The sequence below is a fragment of the Setaria italica genome, chromosome VI (assembly GCF_000263155.2).
Source record: "Setaria italica strain Yugu1 chromosome VI, Setaria_italica_v2.0, whole genome shotgun sequence".
Lineage (NCBI taxonomy): Eukaryota > Viridiplantae > Streptophyta > Magnoliopsida > Poales > Poaceae > Setaria > Setaria italica.
The window spans coordinates 2,449,990-2,477,379 of record NC_028455.1 but is presented as its reverse complement, the minus strand read 5'-3'; the positions used below and the strand labels follow the sequence as shown (position 1 = coordinate 2,477,379).

General features: G+C 43.7%; 5 protein-coding genes and 1 long non-coding RNA gene across 7 annotated transcripts; 1 reads left to right on the top strand and 5 right to left on the bottom strand.

Annotated features, from left to right (window-relative positions):
* Nucleotides 1–1,048: 1,048 nt before the first annotated feature.
* LOC101778847 (putative F-box/LRR-repeat protein 23) lies at nucleotides 1,049–2,882 on the bottom strand. The gene is made up of 2 exons (XM_022827576.1): nucleotides 2,530–2,882; nucleotides 1,049–1,712 (listed from the first exon to the last, which is right to left on the bottom strand). Exons 1-2 carry the CDS (start codon nucleotides 2,880–2,882, stop codon nucleotides 1,049–1,051), a joined length of 1,017 nt encoding a protein of 338 aa, XP_022683311.1.
* An 808-nt stretch (nucleotides 2,883–3,690) lies between these two features.
* On the bottom strand, nucleotides 3,691–5,561 carry LOC101778449 (putative F-box/LRR-repeat protein 23). The gene is made up of 2 exons (XM_004974302.1): nucleotides 5,269–5,561; nucleotides 3,691–4,201 (listed from the first exon to the last, which is right to left on the bottom strand). Exons 1-2 carry the CDS (start codon nucleotides 5,559–5,561, stop codon nucleotides 3,691–3,693), a joined length of 804 nt encoding a protein of 267 aa, XP_004974359.1.
* A 1,518-nt stretch (nucleotides 5,562–7,079) lies between these two features.
* On the bottom strand, nucleotides 7,080–8,396 carry LOC101778051 (F-box protein SKIP19-like). Its single transcript, XM_004974301.1, has 2 exons — nucleotides 8,014–8,396; nucleotides 7,080–7,665 (listed from the first exon to the last, which is right to left on the bottom strand). Exons 1-2 carry the CDS (start codon nucleotides 8,394–8,396, stop codon nucleotides 7,080–7,082), a joined length of 969 nt encoding a protein of 322 aa, XP_004974358.1.
* Nucleotides 8,397–13,820: 5,424 nt separating this feature from the next.
* Nucleotides 13,821–21,770, bottom strand: LOC101769519 (ankyrin repeat-containing protein At2g01680-like). The gene is made up of 3 exons (XM_004972579.3): nucleotides 20,833–21,770; nucleotides 14,956–15,527; nucleotides 13,821–14,809 (listed from the first exon to the last, which is right to left on the bottom strand). The coding sequence occupies exons 1-3, from the start codon at nucleotides 21,734–21,736 to the stop codon at nucleotides 14,066–14,068; spliced, it is 2,220 nt and encodes a 739-aa protein (XP_004972636.1). The 5' UTR covers nucleotides 21,737–21,770; the 3' UTR covers nucleotides 13,821–14,065.
* LOC101777211 (putative F-box/LRR-repeat protein 22) lies at nucleotides 21,753–26,737 on the bottom strand. Of its 2 annotated transcripts, XR_002678066.1 has the most exons (4): nucleotides 26,330–26,737; nucleotides 24,469–25,307; nucleotides 24,022–24,194; nucleotides 21,753–21,884 (listed from the first exon to the last, which is right to left on the bottom strand). XR_002678066.1 is itself a non-coding variant. In XM_022827354.1 (3 exons), exons 1-3 carry the CDS (start codon nucleotides 26,680–26,682, stop codon nucleotides 24,094–24,096), a joined length of 1,293 nt encoding a protein of 430 aa, XP_022683089.1. In that variant the 5' UTR covers nucleotides 26,683–26,737; the 3' UTR covers nucleotides 23,881–24,093. The 2 variants fall into 2 exon arrangements, 1 of the variants encoding a protein (XP_022683089.1); XM_022827354.1 differs by lacking the exon at nucleotides 21,753–21,884 and having other exon boundaries at nucleotides 23,881–24,194.
* On the top strand, nucleotides 22,727–23,092 carry LOC101769252. The gene is made up of 3 exons (XR_215354.3): nucleotides 22,727–22,813; nucleotides 22,907–22,976; nucleotides 23,071–23,092. It is a non-coding gene; the product is annotated as an uncharacterized LOC101769252 (long non-coding RNA).
* Nucleotides 26,738–27,390: the final 653 nt, after the last annotated feature.

The window sequence follows — 27,390 nt, the reverse complement described above, 5'->3', positions numbered from 1 at the left end:
GTCTCCTTGAGCATCTTGAAGTATATATCACTCGCACTTCCTAACGTGTCCGGCTTTGAGAAGCACTTTCAGGCTGTTTGCGAATCTTGTCCACGTCTCAAGAAAATCACTCATGAGGTTTCCAGCTGGTGAGCTAGGTTGAGGAGCTGCAGGCAACTGAAGATCCTGAGTGCTGCCTATTGCTATTGACTCAGATGAAGTCGCTGGCTGTGAATGGCACTCAGATGATGAATTCTACTAGATTCCATGACAACTTGGACATTGCCTATGAGTATACATTAGGTTGGCCTTGTGAAACGACTAATAAGGTCCTCGTTCTTCTTCATTGTGCCTTGAAGAAACCCGCTGCATTCATGTCCTCAGGGCATCAAATTTTAGTTGAACAAATGCAACATAATATGTACTGTGTATTTGCATTTGTGGGCCTATATATCTTATTATCTTAGATATGAACAATAGTACACATCTACAGCATCCGGTTTCCAATGTACGTGGTTTTTGGCTATATATATAAGTTGATAATTTTGTGTTTTAAAAAAAATCCATTCATTTTCTTCGAGACTATCCATGACTGCTGTATGTTAAGGAGCTTGTTGATACAATCTATTTTTGTGCCTCAGATATTTCTTTTTGGCTGACATTTTCAGATTGCTTCACAATCTGTTGTTCACCTGTAGCCAGAAAATGACGCCCATTCCACGGTGACACTAAAGATTGAGCTAAATATTATCTCAGATGTGTATAAGCAGTGTCCAAGAAACAAATCTGAATAATAGTTTTAATTACAAAAACATGCTGGCACACACATATAAAGCGTACATATATAATGTTGTTTAAACAAATTTAAGATGGATAATATATATAGCATTATTGCTGGTATTACCATGCAAGCAATGGAAACAAAACAAAGTAGGCAAAGTACAGATGGTTTCGACAGATAAACTACCACCTCGGTACTTATTTCACACCATTCAACATTCAGACGGACTTCACTTGACAGCAAAGTACACGGGCATGCCTGTGGAGGAATTCAGCCTGCAGATGGCCTCTATTTCAGGAACGTGCGCATGTTCAATGGAAGCATCTTTTCATACTTGTCAAGGTCACTCTCATAGCGGGAAGGCTCGCCATAGAAATCCCAGTCGTCGTCCCCGGAATCATCGGAATAGTAACCAGAATCCCAAACGATTTCCTCCTCCACAACCATCCTTATAGGGCTATGAACCTCGAGGTCATAGTCATCAGTTGGGTCATCGGGAAGCCTTAGCGTCTTGATCCCTGCACACTTAAGATGCAGAGCCTCGTCCATATCAATGTTGAAGCAATGGCGTATGTCAAGGCACTCCAGATGGGGACAGCCGTCCAAGATGGTTTCTAGACCCTCGTTGGTCAGAGCATGGCCGAAAAGCTGCAAGGAGCGTAACCCATGCATAGTTGCAATCCCTTGGACATCATCGTCCTTGTTCCACCATACTCTAACATCGAAAAGTTTGTTGCTCCGTCTGAAGTGTTTCAGTTTCGGGCATACTTCCCCAACAACCTCGAACACATCAGAACGGCGATCAGAACCACACGCGTAATAACCGCCCACGTTATCACATAGCGAGACCTCGAGATCCTCAAGCAGAGGGAGCTTTTTTACTGGCTCCGTAAATCCTTCATTGGAGACATAATTGCAAGAAATGAGGCGAAGGCTCTTCAGACATGGGGCCCTGGAAAAATAGCACCTAGGCATTAACAATCAGCAATTAAGCGGCACCAGAAAGCATTTGAACTGAAGCTGTTCATAACTAGTATAATTATGGGAAAAATTGAGAAAATAAGATTAAATAGGAATGTAGTATTCGATAGAATGAACCCATTGTATATTGTCAGATCTGCCATGAAAAAAATTCAGTGATGACACTTGACCATACTACTGTAGTCCAGTTTATTCCACAATACGATGTGAACTTTTCAAACTCTGATTCAGCGTTACCCTTCAGAAATTTCAGGGACAACAAATCATAATCCAATAAAAAAACTTGATTGAACTGCTAATTCAAGCTGTGGCTTAATAAGATAACTAAGTAGTTAATTAGGATTAAAAACAATATGTCTCCTGCATACATATATATGTATATCTTTTGTACGCACTAACCACATGGTAGTCTCGAGCCATTATGCTTTATAGCAGTTCCTTATAAGAAAGTTACTTATTGAGGTGTTTGTATATTTTAATGTCAGTTACGTGTGTACATGGGATAGATGTAAACAACATACGAGAGTCAGTTGGCACATCACCGATGACAACTAACAAAAAAATATACGATGGTAGAATGCTGAGTCTAAACATAAATAGAGGCTAAAAGCATATAAATTAGTGGTCTTTTCAAAAAAGATTACACTGTACATAAATTACAGACACATAATCAGTATTTTTACCACTTAATTTATATGAATCATTCACTATGGAAATTAATAACAAAAATTAATAAAAAAATTCTTATTAAAGGGGGCACGATTTGTTCTTACTGCTCGATGAGGTACATGAGGAAGCCGTCGTCGCCGGCGTACTCCCCGCAGAAGGCCTCGCACTGCCCGGCGGCGCGCCGGACGGCTTCGCAGGCCATGCCGCCGCGGTTGAGCCTGCGCGCGATCCCCTCGTGCCCGCGCATGGTGATCCGGCGCCACAGCGTGGGCTCCTCCCGAGCGGCGCGGCGCCAGGAGCGGCACACGTTGTCGGCGGCCAGCAGGACGTCGACGTGGTCCAGCCGGCGGAAGATGGCGAGGAGGGCGTCCGTCCCCAGGCCGCCGGCCCAGTCCCTCGCCACGGCGGCGTCCCTGCGCCGCCGGCACGCGCGGCGGCGCCGAGCACGCCCGCCAAGGCCGCGAGAAGGCATGGAACGGATAGCGGATCACAGGCAGGCGGAGGAAGTCGCGTCGGGGCACTTGTGAAGGACTCGTAAATTTGATGTCTAATATAGAAGTAACAATTAGTATTATAGAATTATGAAATCAGGCAGGCTTTTTTAAACACAAATTTATATATTTTCAAACAACCACCTTCCTATTATTTTTTTAGGAAGCCTTCCTATTATTTTATAATGTTATATATTTTGTTTCGCTACGGCAGAAGTCAAGATAAATCTAAGCCAAAAACTTCTTGTATCAAAATGAAAATAGACCTTGCAACTTCAAATGAGGTCTCTAAACTTTAACTGAAAAATAGAAAACGCCAAGTATCCTAATTGAGAGTTTTATGCGATCTTGAGTCAAGTTGCAGCGAGGTGAGAACGATGAGATGCTCTTCATTTGAGCATGCCAAACCTCGGAGATGGTAGCTCTACATTTGTTTAATTCAAATGGATGGTCTTTTAGTTTGCGAATTGGTTTTTAAGTTGTCTTTGTGTCTTTTATTACAATGTATTTATGTGCCTCGGCTACGGACCTTCTGTCAAGTGTCAATCTTGGGAATATTTCTTTTTGCCTGACATGTTTTTGCTATTTCATATCGCTTCACATTTATTCATTTGCCCAACAAAACACAACGCACCACGCAGGCAACCGGAACAAACCACAATACACAAGTACAGAAAACACAGATGCTTTTGACTGGTATGCTAGCACCTTGGTACTTATTTCACACCATTAAGATGGAGCGCTCACTTGACAACAAATGACGCAGTATAGTTTGCCGGAAATTTTTGGTCACCTAATGCGAAAGCGAAAGCGGAAACAATATGTCCTGATAGGGCTTTGAACCTCGAGGTTATAGTCATCAATCGGGTCATCAGGAATCCTTACTGTATTGATCCTGGCACACTTTAGAAGCAGAGTCTGATCCATGTCGATGTTGAAGCAGTAGCGTATGTCGAGGGACTCCAGATGGGGACAGTTGTCCAAGATGGTTTCTAGACCCTTATTGGTGAGAAGATTGCTGAAAAGCTGCAAGGAGTGTAGCCCATGCATAGTTGCAATCCCTCGGACATCGTTGTCCTTGTTCCGCACAGTAACATCGAAACGTTTTTTACAAAGTCTGAAGTGCTTCAGCTGTGGGCATGCTTCGCCAACAACTTCAAAGACTTCAGAGCCACCTACATTGTCACATAGAGATAGCTCAAGCTCCTCAAGTAGAGGAAGCTCCTTCACTGCCTCTGCAACCCCTTCGTTTGTGACACCATTGCAAGAAATAAGGCGAAGGCTCTTTAAAGAAGGGGCCCTGCAAATGGAGCACAAGGTCTTAACAATCAGTAATTGAGCGGCATCAGCTAAAACATAGACAAAAGCTGTTCAGCACTAGTAAACTTCTGAAAAATAAGATTATTATAGAGGGAACATATTTCATATATGGAAGCAACCAATTTATAATAGATTGGGATTTAGTAATAAATTATATTTCCACTATATATTAACAAATCCGGCATTACAAAGATCACGGTGATGACACACTTGACCATACTTTTTTTAGTATACATGCGTAAAACAGATTCACCAATCCAGTAATTTGTCATATAAATTTGGTTGTGTCTAATCCCCTTCAAAAATTAAATTTGTTCAAGACATGAGCTGATAAACAAATCGTCAGCTAGCTACAGCCTCTAAAGTTCAAACACAAACATGAACTTGAACTCTGAAGTATCTGTAGTTCAATCTGTATTCCATGCCACAATCTATAGTTATATTTCAGAAAAATTGTCCAGTTTTTTCAGTCCAATTAAATGTTTCAAATAAGTTTGTAGGAACAACAAATAAAAAGCCGATGGAATGAAAGTTGAGCTACAGTTAGTTCTGATAACAAATTCAGTTTCATCATTCAAACTGCAGCATAATTAATTACTGCTGAAGATAACAAGGTAGGAGACTTCAAAAGTTTCTCCAACATATACCTAGCTTTTAGATATATACCACACAATCCACATGCTCCTATCTCGAGCTATTGTCCTTGTATAGGAAATAAAGCTTTGTCCTTGTATAGGAAATAAAGCTGCATATTGATCGATCTACCCTAGGGTTGTCATGGGATAAAGTGCATATCCTCACATAGGTGTAAACAGCCTCTAAAAGCCATTTGACATCTTGATGACAGTTAACAATAAGTGAAAGGATGAAAAAATAGGGTTTGAAAGGACAATGTAGCAGCGGCCCTTTCAATTTTGCAAAACGACATTAATTGCAGAGACATCATAACCATGCAGTACGTTGGTATATACAACGACCTACATAAATTCACGCTGGAAATTTGCGACATATTCACAAATCACAACCGGGCAGAATTTGGAATGATACTGCTCGGTGAGGTAGACGATGAATCCGTCGTCGCCGGCGTACTCCCCGCAGAAGGCCTCGCACTGCCCGGCGGCGCGCCGGACGGCCTCGCAGGCCACGCCGCACCGGTTGAGCCAGCGCGCGATCCCCTCGTGCCCACGCATGGTGATCCGCCGCCACAGCGAGGGCTCCTCCCGCGCGGCGCGGGGCCAGGAGCGGCACACGCCGCCGGCGGCCAGCAGGATGGCGATGTGGTCCAGCCGGTGGAGGATCGCCAGGAGCACGTCCGCCGGCAGGCCGTCCGCCCAGTCCATCGCCGGCACTGCCTCCTCCCTGGAAAGGATATATATGTACAGCAGGCGCGGGATATGCAAGCTGCCCCCTGCGGGTTGTGAAGTAGAAGTAAGCTAGGTTTCCGGCCGCCTTAATTTTTTGATTTGGCTTAATAACATATAAAAGTGGGCATCTTCCAATCCAAATCATGCATCTTTCTGCTTTCCAATCCAAAATCAAGTACGTTTCCAAGAAACACGTACACGCCTTGCCTTCCATATTACTGCGTCCGATCCACCACTTGTCAGGGAGAGTTTTTCTTTTTTTTTTTGGAGCTGGGGGATGATCTGGACCTTTCATAAGAGTGTTCTTAGTTATAATGTTCTTTCTTTTCTTGAAGAAAAGATACAGTTTTCGATTTTAGGTGCTCTGAATGAAGTAGTACTGCATTGTTGATTGATAGGGTAAAGTGGTGGATGATAAATCAATACAAGTTGCTTAATCATGTTTTTGAAATAAGTTTAATGCAATGCATGCCATTCTTTATTTGACTATGTCCACAAGCGAATATAATGGAGTAAAAAATAATGAGAAACGTTCCTAGATGCGCCCCAATGGTGACTCTCCCTCAGCGCACACCTAGCTTCTTAACTATGTTCAAGATTAGTCAAAGCCCAAAGGCTTGTTCTAACATAATGAAATAGACCTTGCAACCTCAAATGAAGAGATTAAGTTCTTAAACTTTTTTCCTCAAAAAATGTTCTTAAACTTTGACTGGAAAAAACAGAAAACGTCAAGTATCCTTGTTGAGAGTTTTATGTGATCCTCGTTAATTTTCTTCAAGACAATGTATCCATGACTACTGTGTTGTTACAGTGTATTTCTGTGCCTCGGCTACGGACCTCTTTTGTTTTTTTTTTGACGCCTGACATGATTACTGGTCCAGATTATTGCTTCAAATTTATTCATCTGTACGCACTGCCCATCTAAAAAGAAAAAAAAAATATGACGCCCCTTTGGCAATACGTAGATGTCTCTCCAACTTTGGTAGTCCGTCCGTACATCTAATGGTATTTCAATTGAAGGAAGAGAGTGAATCGGTGTGGGTTAATTTGTGTTGCTTTTGGGATTAATTGAGCGATTGGTCGGATGGAGCAAGGGGATTAGAAAGTAGTTTATAGCACTTCATAAAAATGTGTAGCCTGCATATACTTTTCCCACCAATATATGGTGCTGGAGTAGCTAGCTTTGAAACTTGAACTGCTACCAATAGATCCCTTTTGGCTTGCAGCAAATTTAATTTGAGTTTGCTCCATAAGATAAAACTATTCTTCCTCTCAACACCCTAAAATATTGTTCAAACTAAATAACCGCAGTTTAATTCATATAAGTTTTTTATAGCATGGACCGTTCAATATAGTTCCAACCAAATATTAAATTTAGTGTGGGTATATGGAAATTATTCAAATGAATATCTGCTCACATGGCCATAAGCAGTCACTAGCTCACTGCTACAAAAAAAAACAAACAATATACACTTGATGGCCTGTAACAGTCCATCATCTTGAAAGGCGCGGGAAAAATTCATCACGGTTAAAGTAGTGGTGATAATTGCCTCTAAAAGGCTGTACTACCCTATGGTTACCACGTCGCATGACAGGGCTACGAACTTTGCTGCGGTCCTTGAGGTCATAGTCATCAATTGAGTCACCAGGAAGCCTTATTTTCTTGATCTTGGAGCACTTGGCAAGCAGAGTCCCATCCATTTTGACGTTGGCACAGCGGCGTATGTCAAGGGACTCCAGTTGGGGACAGTTATCCAAGATGGTTTCTAGACCATTGCTTGAGAGAGTATTGCCGAAAAGCTGCAGGGAGCGTAACCGGTGCATAGATGCAATCGCGGGCACATCCTTGTTCTGCCACCACGCTTCTCCAACTTTAGAATCATGTCTGCTCAGTCTGAAGTGCTTGAGCTGTATGCATTTATCAGCAACAAGCTCATAACAATCCACAGAGCAGCCAACATTGTCGCATAGTGATAGCTCGAGTTCCTCGAGCAGAGGGAGCTCCTGCACTGCCCCTGTAAATCCTTCCTCTGTTACATCATTGCAACAAATGAGACGAAGGCTCTTCAATTTGGGGGCCCTGCAAAAATAACGCTAAGATTTTAATTAAAAGCTGCTCAATTAGGTGTTCATAAAATGATTTCTTATAAGAGCTGCTCAATTTTATTTTGTATATACATGTCCAAACATAACCTCAAAACAAATTACATGCAACAATGGCAATTTTACAGCATATAGAGTTGTCTAGTTATGTTCTGGAGATAACACCCAAGAAGATTTCGCTACTCTAGAGATATCATTAGAATATCGTTACCAATTCAAAGTAAACCAAAACATCTGATTTCTTTGGTGAAAACAACCAAAATTATGGTGCGAGGTTTTGCAACAAAACGGAACATCAAACATGCAATGGTTAGCAACTTCTCACATCTCGCTGAGGTAGATGAGGAAGCCGTCATCGGCGGCGTACTCGACGCAGACGGCCTCGCACAGCCCTGCGCCGCGCCGAACGGCCTCGCATGCCGCGCCGCAGCGGTTGAGCCTGCGCGATATCCCGTCGAGGCCGCCGCCGCCGCCGCGCATGACGACACGGCGCCACAGCGTGGGCTCCTCCCGCGCAGCGCGGCGCCAGGCCCAGCACACGCGGTCGGCGGACATCAGGATGTCGGCGTGGTCGAGCCGGCCAAGGATCTCCAGGAGCAGGTCTGGCCCGAGGCCGTCGGCCCAGTCCCTCGGCTCCGCCGCCGCCTCCTCGCGGCGGCGTCGTGCACGGCGGCTGCGCCCGCGACCGCCGATGCCGCGGGAGGGCATATGGACGTGGTTGGGGGGAATCGGATTTTTCGGGAGGAAGTGGTATTGCGGCTCGTGGGTTGTTAGGACTTCGGTAGAATATATAGTGTCTCTCGAGATTAAAGGCATCTCAAAAGATTTTAATTTGAGCCGTTAGAGATATAAAACATAATGTTACATGATCCAAATAATCCCAAAAAGATTATGTGTGTCCAATATGATCATTTTTGTAACTGTAGTCTGATGGTTGCAAAGAAAAGCAACTTACTTTTCCTTTGGTCTATTATTGACTTCTGAAGTTAGTACTAGCTAGTTCTTCGTAGCATCAATGCAACATGCATTATTTTAGTAATGAAAATTGTGACGACAGCGACGATGCGAAAATCATATCGGTGATGGATTTATGAATGATGTGCGGTATGTTTCATTGAACATTGATTTTGAGCCACAACTCCAATTGATGATGTGTTTCTATTTATTTTGTCACAATGTATGATCATTTTATTATCATGCATAACAATGTATCACTTCATTAGTATGCTATACATGGTGCCATAGAACCACAAGCTATAAAATTAGTATCATGAGTTATTTGAGTTTTCAGCGACCGCAACAGGAATTTATACTGGCTTTAACCCCGTTGTTGGATAAACCATGTAGTGGTAAGGTCATATTATCGAGGCTAAAAACATCTTCAATCCAAGACCATCCCCTGAGTTGCTAAAAGAATATTATTCGACATTTTGGTACCTCGTCCCATGTTTGTCTTTCAGGATTATAGATCACAGTTGTGGCAAATAAGAAGTAATCCTTGACATGATTTTATTACGAACCATGGAAGATAAGGGAAGGCGTGACCACAGCTGTTTGTGCATCAATTCATAAATAATCGGACCCAGATATCTTTTTGAATATTTATAGCATTGGCATCATTGTTGAGCTTAAAGATATCCTAATATTTACGTTTTTCAGCGCCGATTTCAGTTCTGTACTGTCATTTGGATACAAACACATCATTATTGACTTACCAATTAATGTTACATGCCTACAGACTAAAGGAATCATAAATATTTAATTTTTCTTCCAAGATATGATGTTAATGCATTATCCTCAGTTGATGATTCTTCCTTGATATTAATTCATATAATAATTAGACTTGAGTCCTCATATGCTATAAATAGAAGTGTCTAGTGCAAGTGGTGTACAAAAGGATCAATATTCAAAATTTGCATGCAAACATATAGTAGCAAACTAGCAATACTTGGTTGTCGTACCATCGAGACCAAACTAGTACAGGATGGTCACAAAAGAAGCCCTTCAACTCGCGGTCGTTTTTCTAGTTTTCAGCAGGTTTACAACACATCAAGCATGGGCGGAGCAGGAATGTTATCAAGAGAAAATTAAAGTGATGAATGATTGCAAGAAAACCATCACAAAGCATGGCCGCTACATTGCTCCAAGTCCGTTGTGTTGTCATGTTGTGGAAGCATCTGGCATGGCTTGCATATGTAGTATACTCTTGCCTGAAGACGAGGATGAGATAGGCCCATCTAAGCTTGTTCGTCAGGCAAAGGATTGCCAGAAACCGGTGCCTGTGGGAAGTAAATGTGGAAGTAAGTGGCCAATGCTATCCATCCTTTTCTATACAATATTAAAAAGTATGGCACACTCTACATCCTTATCAAGTGAGAAATGTCCAAAGTCCAAACTATTTTTCAGGCCCATTTGTGTAACGTGGCATTGACTTTGTTTCTTAGGTATTACTGTGGAGCAATGAAGCGCGCATCCACTTCATGAAAGACAAGCAAACAAACGAAGAACAATGAGCGGATATGTATGTTCTTAGTGGGTTCCATGCTTGCTGTAATCTAAGTAAATTTAATGAATAACAAAAACATAAGTGTTGTCATGATAAGTTTGTTACTTTGTTTCTACGTAAGTTATATTAACGGTTCAAAATGTGGTATTGGAGACTGCACCGAATCAAACTGTATGACTTAAATGAGGAAATAGTGGAGTAGCCACTAGCCATGATCTAGGCGGCAACTTCTGAAGCAGTACCATTAATAGTTCCAAGCCCTAACCACGTTGGAGTAGAACAGTTTCTCCATTGATGGTAAGCTTATCTAATTTTAGTCGTTTCCCGGGTAGCAAAATTCACAAATATGTCAGATGATGTGAGCATTTCCACGTTGAGTTACCCTAACATTAGCCATGCAGGTGTGGGACTATGCTTTAGTCGCCGCAACTACAATTTATTTTTAAAAAATCATTGTTCAACCACCAGTAGAAAACTCACCTTCGATGCGCCCCATTTTATCCTGGTTTAAAGTTGGCCCGGGACAAAAGGTTCATCAACTGGGACTAAAGCTCGGTCACTGGTGGGGGGCTCACCAACCGGGACCTTTTATCCCGGTTGCAAAGGCTAGTGGAAAAAAAAGACCCTGAGAGGTATTTTATCCCGATTTGAAACACCAACCGGGATAAAAGACACCAACCAGGGGGCCTCCCGGGATTTTCTTTTTTTTTGCAGCGCCTGGCATGGTGACCTATTTTATCTTTAGTCCCGGTTGAGTGACCCGGGACAAAAGACCCCCCCTTTGTCCCGGTTGGTTTATCCCGGATGGATTTTCGGGAGATTTGCATCCTACCAACCGGGACTAATACCGAGTTCTCTACCAGTAAAGCGCCTGGCATGGTGACCTATTTTATCTTTAGTCCCGGTTGAGTGACCCGGGGCAAAAGACCCCCTCTTTTGTTCCGGTTGGTTTATCCCGGATGGATTTTCGGAAGATTTACATCCTACCAACCGGGACTAATACCAAGTTGTCTACCAGTAAACAAAATTAAGTTATCCTATCTCCGATCATATGAGAAGGAAGAAAACATAACCTAAATATCAATGAGAAGAAGAAAAAAGTTGTGGCCGTACTGTTTGGTGAAATAGAGAGGGATGTGGCCATTCCCGATGCGCTCCACTCCGAACGCCTCACACCCCTCCATGCATGCTGTTCAGCCTATTCCCTGACCTCTCCACCTCGCCTGGAGATGGTGCCCCGTGCGATGGCAGCGAGAGAACAGGAAGTTAAAGAGGGCATCGTGGGAGGTTTGGGAAATATGCACAAAATCCAGATTCTACTCGGCGGCACATTTCATAAATTCGTAAGGATGCAAAATAATCTGACACGGCAGCAGGCAATAGAATCTGAACATTTATTTTGATGGCGACAAACAAATCTAACACTAGCAAAAATCTAACACGAACTGGCGGATGATCTGTATCTCGATCTCCAATTTGATGGTTAGATTTCGTCTACCATTAATCTTTAATTGAACTCTGTGCACAGATATGAGTTACTACCCATTGATCACTAACCAAACTCTGACTGCATCTTCCAACAGAAATAGAAAAATTTCTACTGAAATGGAATTGTACATTCAGAATAGACAGAAGGAAACATCATATCATCCTAGCTAGGTGGATGATACTTGACAGGTTTCCCTCGCCCAAGCCCACCGCAAGGGAAGCGAAAGCCAAGACTTGTTACCAGGCATCATACGGGAGCTGCGACCAAATAAAAACCTTTCAAAATTAATGTGGTGTACTGTACTTAGCTCCTTGCGTCTGACAGAGTAGAAGGTTCTGTCAAAAAAATCCTTAAAAAGAGACAATTAGATGTCTCAAAAACATGTTATTTCATATACTTTATTTCACTTTTCAGATATGGACGTTGTTTTTGGCTTTTTTAGTTGTCCTTCAGTACCCAAGCTAATTCAAGTCACTTCGCACCTCATAGAAATGAAAGAGAGTATTCATTAGAATTTGGAGCAATCCAGAGTCGTAATAATATAAACACGTTAAAGCAATGTCAAGAAACTGATTGCAACATCATTCCATGTGTTTTCTCGCAATGTGTTGGATGCCAGTAATTAGTTGGCCATAAATTACAAGGCCGAGTTAGTCATGCCACTTGATGTTGGCATTTGAAAAAAAAATGCCACATGAGGTATCTTATTTGGTTAGGTAGTATGTGTCGCTTCTCAAAACAAGGTTACTAGCTAGTGTTGTGGCATTCTTAGATGCTACTCCCTTTGGTCACTAATAAGTTGGTGTTTTTAACATTGATAGGAACGAACGAAATACCCAATCTCAATGTTGTACGTAAAACAAATATAAAAACAACTTCATGATGCAAGTCTTCGCTGCAGCCAAGAAGATAACCCCCCGAAGAACTTGAGAAACCAAAAAAAAGTCGGAGGCAACCAAGGTCAAGCCGGCAAAAGAAATCGATGTCAAAGCCACTAACCTTGATACTAGTGATACCTCCAAAGACAGTCCTGATCGGCACAGGGCTGGATCCTAAATAGGAAGACACGCACGCTCATCAGCTTCCTAAAAGTGATTATTGATCAAATAAGAATTATTGATCGGCACAGGGTTGGATCCTAAATAGGAAGATGATCTTAAGCCCATTTATTTCAATTAATCAAATAAGAATTAAAAGGTCCACGATAAATAGTAGGAGTTACCAATTGGTCAATTTTGCATGGAAGTTGAGGAGATGTGATTATTAATGTTTATGAGAATTGATTCACTCAATTAACACAGCCAATAAAGTGCAGCCAGTAACTTCCATCGCATTATGATGTCCAGATTCGATGAACCTTACCTCTGGAGCGTATATATAAGAGAGGCACCTCCTGTTATCCTCACATGTGCAAAACACCTGAATACTCTTAATACTCATGCGTAAGAGATCTCTCTCTTCTTCCTTCATTATTCTGCTGCTTTTGCTGCTCTTCATCCTCAACACAACGCTCTGCGTGCACATGAGTCTGCGTGAGCAGGCCTCCGGAACCTCCCCACCTTCGTGATCCTGCTTGGAATAGGCGGGCAATAAAGCTTTTGGGAGCGTACAACTACGCAACCGCTCGTTGTACGACTACTTCCAGAAGATCGTTGTACGACTATACTTCCAGCTACATCTAGAATGTCGTTCGCAGGACTGCACTGCGATGGATCGCATCGGTTTTGTACTGCAACTTCAAGCAAGGTCAACCTATTGATGACAGTGCATTCAATGCCCCCGGCAACGGACCCACCCTATGGTACTAAATTGCAAACCTTTTTCTGGTTCTATTTTTGTTTTATGTTCTGTTTAATAGAAGTGTAAATTTGAACACATGCACATATCATGCTGTCTCAAGCTCACTACAATTTGTCATGATTAATTTGTTAATTCTCGGAATTAAAATATGCCATAATAATATGCCTAGTTTTCTAACACATTTATGCCCGTTACCTATGCCGTGCTTTGGTTTTACCGCTGCTTGCGTATTATTTTTTAGATCAGTGAGCTTTCTTACTCGTGGTATATTAAAGTTTGCCGCAATATGCATCGTCTTTATTTACAAATGAGAATGGCAAGCAATACAAAGTTTGAATTCGATAAATATGTTTGCATTATTATGAGCTCAGCAATATAATGCTCGAATGACAAAGATGTAATTATTAACACAACAGAATACACGTCAAATTGTAACAAGTTGCTGAAGAACCGTAATGCAGAGTGTAGTACAATAAATCCCAGGTAGGCAGAGCGCGAGAACAAATAATGCTTGCTCAGTGCAGATACTGTTCCATCTTCGCAATCACCATCACCAGATTTTAGCTAGCCGCGTCTTTGGACTCAGTGCGCTGGACCTGGTGCCGGTGAAATAGAATGGTCCCTTCCATATGCGGCCCAAACAAAAATGAACGGGATAGGCAGAAGTGCGAGGAACGGAGTGTACCCCACCCCCATACCTGCGTGAACTAGGAATGACAAATGGTGGAGGCCGTTTCTCTTATAAACTGAGGTTGCAAGACGAATAACGTTCCACAAAGTTCCTGCATTGTTGTATAGCACTACAGAGGGGCTGATGAAGCAAATCGCAAGGGCTGTCTTATGAGCAACTGAACCCAGCACCAAAAACCCAGCAAGAGCGAAGGCAGCAACCAAGCATGTGACTGAAATCTCCATGAGTAAATACGCATGGGTCGAATGCCATTTGCGGATCCTTGTGTTGAAGACAGGAGAACCAGAATACATGAGACCAACAGTAGCCATCGCGGAGAAAACGAAGGCAAATGTGTTGGCCATCACGAATGCATGAAAAGTATACCTCCCAGCAAGGGTCGGCGTCCCATCATCTTGTCTGTAGCCCCCAGGCAGGGCAAAAGCTGCGCCGAACGCCACAGTCGCTATTAGAACTGAGCCAATACATAGACTTTCGGTTGTCTCTTTTATATTCTCCAACTCCTCCTTCTCGCAGACGATTTTTGGTCCTTGATGAATGCCTTCATAGTTTTTCCCAAGGTGATGATGCAAGCAAGAAGCACCATGAGTACCGCCAAAAATACGGAGTGCCTGCAATATCTGTACTTCGGGGTTCTACACAATCAAAATAAATAGGGGGAAAAATATAATCACGCATGCAGCAGACCCAATAATTCCTTTTTATTCAATTTTTTTTGAAACGTTTTCTTTCCTTCATGAAAAGTCCATGCTCATACAGGAGAGGGGAGGGAATCGATTACCTGAAAATACAACAGACCTGTGGGAACCTTGGTGTCGGCTATGTCCAGAGGAGTTTGCCCTTGGGCATTTGTCAAACTCAAGTGTACTCGCGGATTCTCAAACAGACGGAGGAAGATGAAAAGATCCTCAGCCTGGACAGCCAGGTGCAGTGCAGTATTGCCTCCATGGTCTTGGATGTTCAAAATCCAAGCTAGCGACTTAGTTTGCAAAGCGTATTTGAGTACCCTGTCACTCCTTTTCTCAACAGCGACATGCAGGAATGTCCTTCCCGTGATGTCCCTCAAACCAGCGCACCTGGGACACTTGTCAACAAACATGGTGATGGACGCTTCATCGTCTACGGAGGCAGCAACATGGATGGGGAATAATCCGTTGACGTTCGGCACGAAAAGTGCACCTCGGTTAGCTTGGAATAATTCTTTAACCAGCCGTCTCCTTCTCGGTCTTTCTCTGAAAAACTGGAAAGGAATGCTCCTTTCTCCGAGTATGACAAAGTGGAGAGGAGTGCTCCCGTTTTCATCCTTTTTCGTGGTGAGAGAGTTGTTCCATTCCAACAGCTTCGTCGCAAGACCTGAAAATTAATTAAAGACCTCTGTAGCTTACAAAAGTATAATTCAACATTGGTTTTGTCTTTTTTTTCTACACTATTTTCTTTGTGATTTGCCAATTTTATAACTAAAAGTGAGGTAAATATACGATGTCTCTGGTCTTCAGATTTTGTATATGCTGGTATGTCACAACCTTATCTACATCTACATGTATGTAATGAATTCCCAAAACTTCATGATGTGTTTTAGCATTAGTACCGGGCCTAACGGCTAGTCATTAAGGGGGCACCCATGAGCCCCTTTAGTACCGGTTGGGGACACCAATCGATACTAAAAGGTGCACATTATTACCGGTTGGTGACCATTTGTTAGGGCACCCTCTCCACACTACGGAAACCTCAAATTTGCCGAGTGTTTTTTTGTTTGCCGAGTATTTTTTTTCGGACACTCGGCAAACAAGCTCTTTGCCGAGTGTCGGGCTAAAAACACTCGGCAAAAAAAAACACTCGGAAAATAAGGGGTTTCCCGAGTGTCAAAAAAAACACTCAGCAAGGGGGTTTGCCGAGTGTTTTTTTTTTGACACTCGGTAACAAAAATAAGTTTTTTCCCTCTTTTCACCTTGAAATTTTTTCTACTCCCCACATACAACATGTGGTACTCCATGTTAAAACTTGGTATATTTTTTAATTTGTTTGCTATATTTATTTAATTAATTGCATTTCAAGGAAATTTTTGCTATAAGTCGAATTTGAACTGGAAGTGATTCAAATTATAGAATAAAATGAGTAGAAAAATGATATTCATGTTATTTGAGACCTGACCCATGAAATGCCAAGAAATTTCGAACATATAAACACGACCATGAACGTGTGGCAGTAGTATTTTTAAATTGTAAAAAAAACAAGCAAAGTCTGAAAATCATGAGATTTGTCATGATGTGATGATATCATACGTGGAGGCTATGAAAAAAAATTGAGAAGTTTTTGCACATTTCGTCACGTACGATATTTACAAACCGAAGCATCTCAGAAGAAGAATAGTAACTTTGAGAAAGATTTGATAAGATTTGGAGTCAAAGTGACGGTGGAGTTTTGGTTTGACTACAGAACTTTGTATAGTCAATAGAGAACCTATATTGTTTCATGTGAAATTTTGGTATTTTTTTTGGACTGTTGGATATTTTTTGAAATTTTTTAAAAAAGCTTTGCCGAGTGTCCTACGTTGGACACTCGGCAAAGCAACGCTTTACCGAGTGTCACACCTAGGACACTCGGCGAATCTTTTTTTTTGTTTCCGCACCGGGCCCGCCTCCCCTCACGCCCAGGACACAAGTCCCGCAAACCACCCACGCCGCACGCCACACCCCCCGCCTCCCCTCACGACGCCGCCCCAACCCCCCACCCCGCCCGCCTCCCCTCACACCGCCCCCTCCTCCCCCACCCACACCAGACCCCAGCTCCCCCACCCACGCCGCCCCTCCCCTCCCATCGGACGGCGCCTCCCTCCTCCCCTCCCGTCCCGTCGGAAGGCGCCTCCCTTCTCCCCTTCTCCCCCGGCGGACCGGCTAGATCTGGGCGGCGGGGGCCAGATCCGGGCGAGGATGGGAGGCGGCCCTCCCTCCCCCGGCGGCTGCCCCCTCCCCTTCTCCCCGCGACGCCTCTCCCCTCCAGGCCGGATGCGGCGGCGGCACCTCCCCTCCAGGCCAGATCCGGCGGTGGCTCCTCCCCTCCCGGCCGGATCCCCTCCCCTCGCGGCCGGATCCGGCGGTGGCTGGTCGCCCCCTCCCCTTCTCCTCGGCGACAGGTGGCGTGGTGGCGGGTGGTGGTGGGTGGCCCCCTCCCCTTCTCCTCGGCGGGTGGTGGTGGTGGCCGAGCACCCCCTCCCCTTCTCCTCGGCGATGGCGCGACCCGCCCCTCCCCTTCTCCCCGGCGGATGTGGCAGCATGATGGGCGGCAGCCATGGCGAGGCGGCATGGTGGCGGGTGGCAGTGGTGGAGGCCGGTGGTGGTGGCCGGTAATGGTGAAGGTGGTGGAGGCCGGTGGTGGTGGCGGCCGGCACTTTTATTTTTTTTATTTTTTTCGAAAAATATGTTTGCCTAGTGTTTTTTGGGAACTCGCTAAAGTCACCGAGTACCCGACGTTTGACACTCGGCAAATCCACTGTTTGCTGAGGGAAAGTTTGTCGAGTCTTGTTCACCGAGTGTTACACTCGGCAAACACTTTGCCGAGTGTTTTTGGGCCTTCGCCGAGTGCCTCGGCAAACTTACTGTTTCCCGTAGTGCCACTACCAGACAGGCATCCTAGCATGAGTCCAGTACTAGAAAGGGATCCAAGCATGATTCCACCTCCATCTCCTATGAAGAAGCCTTCAGTTCCACATCCACCTCCTAAGAAGAAGTAGAATGAGAAGCCACCAGCACCTAAATTACTAGATGATATGACAAATGAGGAACTCAAGGCAGCAGTGGATGCTGAGCAAAAAAACATGGCAGGCAAGTACTATGGAGAAAAGGAAACAGAAAGCGGAGCCACCACTTGGTAAGGGTAAACTTTGAGTTTTCATCAGAGAATGGAGGCAGAGCAAAGGAAACGGCCAGAGAAACTACCACTATCTGATTACGGCAGGCAGATAACAAAGGCTTGTAAGAAGAGGAAGAAAAGTGGGTCAGCTATTCCTCAACTCGGAGCCCAATCCAACCAATCAGTTGCCCCGCTCCAGGTGTTTTTTGAGTTTGATAAGAACCTACAGCAATTCGCTAAAGATACAAATCTGACCGTAGCTCAACTTCGAGGGGAGGATCACATCCCAACGCACCCTGTGGCTGCAAAATGGAAATATGAGTATGGGAAACCGCTTTTGTGGCCGCAATTGGTGAAACATCTCCCAACGCAGATGTACAAGTTGCACGAATGGTACATGAAGACTTCAGCAGATGGTTTTTCTATGATCGAAGTTCGAATTGGTAATGAACATTTCTTCCTTGGGGAAGCCATCATAAATGTGATGTTGGAGTAACTGTATTTCCTGTTAATGTATTTCCTATTCAATCAAGACGCACTTGATAAGGCACTCATCAGTTGCTGGGTTTTGTAAGTCTTTAATATATTCCTCTAACTTCAAAATCCCCACTCTAGCCATTGTGCGATGACTTAACTCCTATTCGATTTTGTATCATGCAGGATGGAGATTCAAACTTGTCAGAGGAAAGGATACTTTACAGTAGGCTTCATGGACCCCGATGTTGTAAATGAGGCAACTCTAAGAGATAAACCAAATCTTCCCATCTCTTTCTTTTTCGAACTAGCAGTTAAACATGAGACTAACTAGGTTTAATTTGGTTGTACAACTTCCATTGGATCCTCATAGTTATCGTGCCCGATAGGAGCTTCGTATATGTCTTCGACTCTTTGAGGAAACAAAAAAAGAATACGCTGACATCATAGATGCTATGAGCAATGCATGGGCTCGATTCCGTCGAAATCATGCGGGTGAATTCAAGGAGGAACTTTATTGGAAGACCGATTTCCCAGTATGTGTTGAATTTTCACATCTCGTGACAATTCCTTTAACACAACAAACATTTCATAACTTTTTTTCCATATATATAGTGTTGAAGATAGGAGTTGGGTACTAATTTATGTGGATACTTCGTATGTGAGTTCATCCACGGCTTTGTAGGCCTGCCGCGTATGACCGACCACGACTTAACCATACATATACAAAATTCTTAACAATAAATTAGTTCTACTTAGAAAATAAATTCATGTGTATATACTTCAAAAATCAATCTATATGTACATACTTCAAAAATCAATTCATGTGTATATACTTGAAAAATTAGATTAAGTATTTCAATTTATTTACTTATACTTCTAAAATCAATTCATGTGTATATATTTAGAAAAATTAGATTAAGTATTTCAATTTATTTGCTTATATTTCAGAAATCAATTCATGTGTATATACATAGAAAAATTAGATTAAGTATTTCAAATTATTTGCTTATATATCAAAAATCAATTCATGTGTATATACATAGAAAAATTAGATTAAGTATTTCAATTTATTTGCTTATATTTCAAGTAAGTTTCAATTGTGCAAACCCATTGATCTACTATATATATAATAACATTTGCCAATAACACAAATGATGTACAGGAATGATAGAGTCCTAGACACGGACATTTTCAGGGCAATACAAAATCAACTCTATGAATTTCTTCTGGATGATGTCATAAATCCAGAAGGGAAGTTTCATAATGATGGATCAAATCTACGTCACCGTCAGGACTCGGATTCGGAATAGTAGAAACGATATGTGTATGCACAATATATCTATATATCTGTGTAATATTATTCATATATGTGTATGCACAATATGTGTGTATATATATAATAGTATCTCAAATGTAATATTAAAGATAAATACAACTTTATATATATTAGCGTATTAGAACCAGTATACGTAAAGAAAATAAATATGAAATACGAATATAGAATAAAGAAACAGAAAATAAGAAAAGAAAAGAAAAAACAAATTAGTACCGGTTGGGGAGACCAACCGGTACTAATTAGACCGCCCTCGCGCGCGGCGTGGCAGGCCCTTCAGTATTGGTTGGTTTCCCCAACCAACCTTTAGTACCTGTTATTTCAACCGGTACTAGAGGGGGGTTCTCAACCGGTAGTAGAGGTGTTTTCTCTAGTAGTGTTAGGTTGTTGATCATGTTGTTGGGATGGTATAAACAAAAACTTGTTTTTACTAGTGCGTTAAGATCAACAGCGATGGTCTTTGTTAGCCACCATGCGATTTTTCTTGGATATACTAAAACGAATTGGTACGAGAAAATCACTAGCAATGAATATTTATCAATTCTTTAAGCACGCTTGCCCCCAAATAAAGGAGACAGAAAGATAGCAACAGAAGCAATACAGGAAACCAGTTTTCTGGAAAACAAACAGGTTCAAGTCATTTTTCCACAATAAACAGACTTTCTGAGTTTTACCCAAATTCAGAATATTATTATTCCAGTTTTATCTCATCTAGCCAAATAAGATTTTTTTTGTATACCCTTAATTTGGAAGGCGTGAGATATGTGCATCTACAGTACTGTTGATGCTCAGTATACATCGTATACTTTTGCTTATAGGAGATCTAGACGGCCATCTCTTTTTAGTGGTAGATAGGTTAAAGGTTAATTAATGTTTTCCTATGTGTCTCTCCAAAGAATATGCTCAAAAAACAATATAATCAATCTGTACTGTAGTAATAATGAAAAGACGGTAGTAGAGCACTAGAGCCTAGCTTGATGTACAGAAATGTGTGCATACCTGGACGTCGAAGAACCGCAGCGTGCAAGGCATTTTGCCCACTTGGTCCAGAGTAGGAGATATTGTTATCTTCGCTCATATCATGCAGTGTTTGAGCAATGGCGTCCTGCTCAAGCAGGACAGCCAAGTATAGCGGCGATGTGCCTTGTTTAGGAAACGTAGCCAATTTGGAGTCGGCCTTCAGTAGCACCTTCACGAGAGGATTATCACAAATACGGACGGCCTCATGCAAAGCCGTCTCCTTCTTGTCATTCTCCATCCGAAGTAACCTCTCAACTGCGTTGTCACCTCTTGCTAGCTGAATAAGCAGCGAGACCATGTTGGAATTCCCACCCCTGGCAGCACAATGCAAGGGCGTGTCACCCATTCTATTTTGCTCAAGCAGCAGGTGCTTGGCTTTGCTGTAGATGACCTTGGCACACTTCAAGAAGTTGTCGCCATCCCCATTGGCAGCCACCACATGTAACAGAGAGTCTTTCTCCAAGAAGGTGACGCCGTCCAGCATCGACGCTGCCGACGGCAGTGGTGGTGCTGGCAGGTGGGAGCCTTCTTCGACATCAATATTAGCTCCCTGGGGGGCCAGGTCGGTGAAGCTACATTCCTCTAGCTGGTCATGCATCGAGCTATCTTGGGCTTGCGCATCTTCCCTGTTGAGAAGGAAATTTAGTTCTCCCCATTTACCATTGGATGCCGCTGCTAGCAGCCGTGGGTGCATGATCCACTCAATGGCCACCAACCCCGTCCTAGCATCTTCTTCTTCCTTGTTCCGCAGATCCCTTGGCGGCGGCTGGCATTCGCATCGGCATTTGGCTGCCAATGCTTTGGCCTCATCATCAGTGGCCCCTGCCGGAGCATTTGACCCCATGGACGGGCTAGGAGACTCGTTGCAAGCGGCGGATGCCATTGCCAGCAGCAAGTTGTGGCTCTCTCTAGCACTAGTAGTAACGGATTGATGCTTACAGTATATAAGCTCCGGTTGTTCGTTTCAATGCCGACCTGAGGGCGCTTATATATATTGCATACCAAGAATCTCCTTTGACGCAACAACTCTGTAAACATATTAAATATTTTGGGGGAGAATAGTGTAATAGTAACACCATTTCAACCCCAAATCCTACTTAGAACAAAAATGAAGAAGAAAAGTAGCTCCCTGAAAAAGGAGAATCAAAATAGAGACAATTAACAATTTGCTTAAGCAAGATTCTCACGTGGAAGGGGACCTTGATATATTCTAAGAGTACCTGCCAAGTAAACTGCCGCAAACAATAAGAATAAAGTCTGGTCCCAAGTGCTGTCTTTAATGATTTTTTGATGAGGAAGGTTGAATGTTTGTCCTCTTCAGAGGTGTTTAGGAGACAGCGTTCTTTAATGATTTTGTGATGCGCAAGCCTGCTGGCTGTGCTGTAAAGAGACACTCTTTTAATGACGCTCTTTAACGTTGGTTTCTTTTAACAAGTTTCTTTACGTTACTGGACTTTTAAATGCTGAACATTCATAAACTTTGGATTTCAATATATGCATAAAAGTGTCTAACAATATGAATGATGTTGATTTGCATTTACTAACTTGGAGAATGTCTCCCCTTATTTTTGCGGATGTAAGCTATATCCCTGGTGACCATACTTCTCCCCCTTAGTTTAATTTGAGAGATGAGTGATTTTGTTAGATATTGTCATTTTTTTTGGCACATTAATTTCCGAACTTCTTTTCAGACTCTGTTCTACCACCGAATTTCATACTGCATTGCTTCATGCACGAAAAATGGATGAAATCAAATCGATAGCCTTCCTTGGTTAACCATTGCTGAGATACCGCCCTTGTAATTCAGGACATGGTACTGCTGCACCACGAAGTGGAGGTGGACGGGCGAGCCATCGAAAAGCACCAAGCGGCGCTACTGGAGTTCCGAAAGTTTGAAAATGGCCAATCCACCACTGCCATGGCCCTCACCGTTGGTGTAGCAGCAGGAATAGGGGCTCTGGTAGTAACCTTAACCACAGTTATACTTGCATGAGGATAAAAGCAGAAACCCCATGTACATTCATTTAGTGTTGCCCCATGCCATATATTGCAGCTCTTGCTCCAGAACAAGGTGCAGACGAAAGGAGTGATTAGGCCTCTGGAACCTGAAATCTACATTCCAGGTGAGTGCAACGTGAACCATGGTTTTCATGCCTATCCTTTGTGGAATCACCACGACCTGCAACAGTGCTGACTCGTGTGTTTGCGTGTGTGAAGCATTGGAAATCTTGGACTCGTCAGGCATCACTACTAGAAAATGTACCTTTAGTTCTAATTGGATAGGGCCATAGATCCTGAAAATCCAAACGGGACTAAATTTTCGAGACAAAACGGGGTGTCCTTTAGTCCCAGGTCATTCACCCCCTTTAGTCCCGGTTCGTGTTACCAACCGGGACTAAAAGGTTTAAAAAAATAAAAAAAGCACCTGCCTAGCCGCCACCCGCTGTCCGCCACCCACCAACCACTCGCCCGCCGGCCACCACCCCCGCCGCCGCCCACCTCCGCTCGCCACTCACCCGCCGACCGCCCGCCTCCGCTCCGCCCCCGCCCGCCTTGACTCTGCCCGACCACGCCACTGGCCTACCCTCGCCCCGCTACCGCTCCTCATTGCCATTGAGGGGTGAGCAGAGGGGGAAGGGGTGGGGCAGCAGAGGGGGAGGGCGTGGCAGTGGTGCAAAAAGGGGGAGGAGGGGAGCGCCAGTGGAGATCTCCAATAGTGATGAGGAGAGGAGGAGGAGGATGAGAAGAGGAGCTTTTTAGTGGGGGCGCCATCGAGGTTCTAGAGGATGAGGAGAGAAACGATAGGTGGAGAGGAGAGCCTAGGAGGATAAGGAAGTGGAGAGCGCTGCCTTGAGGGCCGCGTGGAAATCTGGCAACCACGCACCCCCTTTTGTCCCGGTTGTAATTGGTCCAAATCTTTTGTCCCGGTTGAAATTACCAACCGAGACAAAAGAGGGAGCTTTTATCCCAGTTGGAATACAGACAGCCGCACATAACAGCAAACCGGGGGGGGGGGGGGGGGGGGGGGGCAGGGCTGCAATCTGCGACTGTGAAATCTGCGTACAGAGTTACCCGACAACAAAGGCAAAACATGGCAGAAGAACAAAAAAAAACTGGCAATAGTAACAGAACTGGAGGTATCCTCCCTCGGGGCAGCTTCCTCAGCTGCAGGAGCTTGCATCAGTTCTTCGCGTTTTTCATCCCGTTCCTCCTTGGATCAAATTGACCGCCATTTCTTCATCATTCATCAGCATGAACTTGCTTGTGGAACTCCACAGCCACTGATTTGAGCACATCTGCACCCTCCTCCAGCGCCTTCTGGTCATCACCTCTTTGCAACCCTGCCCAATGTTTGATAAAGGAGCAAGCCAAGCGAATGATTTCAGTTGGAGATCGAATTCGTTGTCTTCAAAACATGCACTGTTTCTAGACTTCCAAAGGGCCCAACAGATAGCCGCCAACCCAACCATGTGAAATCTGCTCCCGTTCGGGAGCAAGCCAAGCAAATGATTTCAGATGGAGCAGGTTATTTTGAAAAAAACAAAAAACTGGAGCAGGGTTATCCACCACCAATTGTTAGATACAAAGGACACCGATCTCATTAGATCATCTTACTATCTTCATCAGGTTTGTGTTCGTCTAGTTCTTGCTCATAGAGTATGGCGTCGTAATCTAACATCATAGCCTCCTCGTCTTCAGGGATTTCTCCGGGCTCCTCCATGCGCATGGAAGGTTCATCAATGGGTTCATCGACATCTTCATCCTCAATTTGATACATTTCATAGTCATCCAGGACATCATCATCACTCTCGGAGGGATCATATGCTAAGGCATGGTCGCGAAAAAGAAAATATGTGTTCCATTCTCCATAACTCTTGAAGGGATCGTATGTGTTCCAGTCTCCATAATAACTCTTGGGATCATATGTGTTCTGGTCTCCATCATCATCATCAAAGTTGGATCTTTTTGAATTCAACCTAATGGGGCTTTTGACCTCAAACTCGTAGTCATCAGTGATGTCATTCGGAAGCCTCAGTGTCTTGATCCTTGAACACTTGACTTTCAGGGCAGCGTCCAATTCAACATTGAAACAATGCCGTATGTCGAGACACTCCAGGTGGGGGCAGCTGTGAAGGATGGCTGCCAGACCTCTGTTGGTGAGGTTGTTGGCAAAAAGCTGAAGAGAACGTAGCTCACGCATAGTTGAAATCCCATGGGCTTCCTGATCATTGATGCATTCATCTTCAAAGGAGTAGAATCGGTCGTTGCTCAATCTGAAGCGCTTCATGTGTGGGCAAGCTTTTCCAGCAGCCTCAATTGCCTCCCCGTAAATGTTTTTACAGAGTGAAAGCTCGAGTTTCTCAAGCAGTGGGAACCCTTGTATTGCCTCAATAAATCCTTCACTGGACACACTGTAGCAAGAAACGAGGCAAAGGCTCTTTAGACATGACAACCTGCAAACAAGACAACTTGATCTTAGTAACACTAAAGATGCTGTTATCTTTACAAATCAAAGACGCAGAGAACTGCATTGATTTAATTTAAACCAAATTATAGTTACATATAATCCTATGCCATTGATAAGTTAACCCCTTTTAGTCAAGATTATGGTTGCATGAGTAATATAGAGAATGTTTTGCAAGGAAAAAAGTTTAAGCTAGATAAAAGAGAATCAACGGATCATATGTTCAGATAAAAAATGTACTACAGTTTCTTAACCATGTGCACATTTGTAATATCTCTAGAGTCTAAACTTGTTAACTTGACTACAAAATTCCAAGTCCCTAAACTTACTGATGGTTAGTGGTAACTGGTAAAATTTTCACTTGTATTCATGAATATCAGATTATGTGCTTATAAGGCCCACAGTTGCCATTTCTAAAATCACAAAATGGAATACGGGAAAACATACCAACTACTTTGACATATATGTCTTCCTGTTAATTCTTAAAGAGAGGCCATCCCTTCTTCAGGTGAATTAGGGAAGAAATAATCTATGATATATAACTGAAAGGTTCATCTGCCAAACATAACTGTTCAAAAATATTTTCTACAGTACACATGTACCCCCAATCAAGATCGGTAAATTTGGCATGACAAAGGCAGAATTATGGAACTGAAGACAGGTATAATGCACCTATGCAAATTAGTTGCATTGTATTTTGCACTCTAAAATGTAAATGCATTAAGTTGCCATGAACCTTTTGCATCTTGTTAGAAAATGGCCAGAGGATATCATAACTACTCATACAAATGCACAATTCAACACCAAATTACCACAAGTCCACAAACCACATGCTAATAGTGACTTGGGACTAGGGAGGGACTCCAATTGGCCCTACAAATTGGACAAAGACTGTTGCCACAATGAAAAAAAATCTTAAAATGAGGGGCAACCCTAGCCTCAATTGATGCTTCGATGTTAGACCTAACACACATCCATCATCCATGGAAGAAAAATTAGGAATTTCCGTACCAGGCAGCGAGGTAGAGGAGGATCCGGTCGTCGGCGACGCGCACCGCTTCGAACGCCTCGCACCGCCCCGCGCTTCTCCAGACGGCGAGCCTGGCGGCGGCGAGCCCGGCGCCGAACCGCGCCTCCACGCGGCGCCACAGCGCAGGCTCCTCGGCCGCGGCGTGGCGCCAGCTGCGGCACACCTGGGCGGGCCCCGCCAGGACGCCGTCCACCGGCAGCTTCCCCAGGACGGTGGCTACCGCGTCCCGCGGCAGCTCCGCCCAGTCCCTCTCCTCCGGCGGCTGCTGCGGGGTCTCCGTGCGGCGGCGGCGGCGGCGAGGAGGGGACGGGAATAAGGAGGCGCCGGACGGCATGGCGCGAGGTGGGGCGGCTAGCTAGGGTTTGGACCCAAGGGTGTACTGGCAACTTCGTTTTTTATTAATGTTCGTCGAGGAAGACGACGGAAATTGGGACCGAGGCGTCGAATTGTGAGGGGCTCGTTTAGCTGCTGTGCCTTGCCGGACTAGAGTGTCGCTGGCAGATGGGCCCTAGAGAACTTGTCACCGACACAACTCACCATGGTGCTGTTTAGTTTTGGTCAAATTTTGCTGTGAGAAACTAAACGTATATGGTAGCCTTTAAAAAAAATACATATCCATTTAACATCCTAAATGCTATTACAAGAATCATGATCGAAAGATATGGTATGTGAAGTTATATTTCTCTCTGATTGAAGTAGGGTCCATCCTTTTCAATTCTTGTGACTTCTGGTATCACAAGTAGGTTAAAGGAACGTGTGTACGTACAAACATGTCTGTTCATGTGGAATGCATATATTAAAAAAATAAGAGTAGATATATGCACTGTTCAAGTGGAGTATTAGAGTTACGCTCTCAGAGCATCTCCAACAATAACCCTCAATTTAAAACTTAGGTAGAGATTTGTACTATTTGAAGTCCTGTATTTTTTTCCTCTAACCCTCAACTCTATATATCGATGTCCTATAAATCTCATCCCCGTACTTGTAATATCACAAGTAGGACTTGCTCATCATTGTTCCTCCATCTCCCCGTCCTGAACCC

What these genes read in the sequence shown, in the direction of transcription:
- LOC101778847 (XM_022827576.1), bottom strand. Translation starts at nt 2,882, where the DNA reads ATGCCTTCTCGCGGCCTTGGCGGGCGTGCTCGGCGCCGCCGCGCGTGC. An exon ending in GGCGACGACGGCTTCCTCAT is followed by an intron (nt 1,713 to 2,529) that starts GTACCTCATCGA and finishes CTATTTTTCCAG; the next exon opens with GGCCCCATGTCTGAAGAGCC.
- LOC101778449 (XM_004974302.1), bottom strand. Translation starts at nt 5,561, where the DNA reads ATGGACTGGGCGGACGGCCTGCCGGCGGACGTGCTCCTGGCGATCCTC. An exon ending in ATCGTCTACCTCACCGAGCA is followed by an intron (nt 4,202 to 5,268) that starts GTATCATTCCAA and finishes CTCCATTTGCAG; the next exon opens with GGCCCCTTCTTTAAAGAGCC.
- LOC101778051 (XM_004974301.1), bottom strand. Translation starts at nt 8,396, where the DNA reads ATGCCCTCCCGCGGCATCGGCGGTCGCGGGCGCAGCCGCCGTGCACGA. An exon ending in CTCATCTACCTCAGCGAGAT is followed by an intron (nt 7,666 to 8,013) that starts GTGAGAAGTTGC and finishes TTATTTTTGCAG; the next exon opens with GGCCCCCAAATTGAAGAGCC.
- LOC101769519 (XM_004972579.3), bottom strand. Translation starts at nt 21,736, where the DNA reads ATGGCATCCGCCGCTTGCAACGAGTCTCCTAGCCCGTCCATGGGGTCA. An exon ending in TGCGGTTCTTCGACGTCCAG is followed by an intron (nt 15,528 to 20,832) that starts GTATGCACACAT and finishes ATTAATTTTCAG; the next exon opens with GTCTTGCGACGAAGCTGTTG. An exon ending in CAGGTCTGTTGTATTTTCAG is followed by an intron (nt 14,810 to 14,955) that starts GTAATCGATTCC and finishes TTGATTGTGTAG; the next exon opens with AACCCCGAAGTACAGATATT.
- LOC101777211 (XM_022827354.1), bottom strand. Translation starts at nt 26,682, where the DNA reads ATGCCGTCCGGCGCCTCCTTATTCCCGTCCCCTCCTCGCCGCCGCCGC. An exon ending in CTCCTCTACCTCGCTGCCTG is followed by an intron (nt 25,308 to 26,329) that starts GTACGGAAATTC and finishes TCTTGTTTGCAG; the next exon opens with GTTGTCATGTCTAAAGAGCC. An exon ending in ACACAAACCTGATGAAGATA is followed by an intron (nt 24,195 to 24,468) that starts GTAAGATGATCT and finishes AACATTGGGCAG; the next exon opens with GGTTGCAAAGAGGTGATGAC.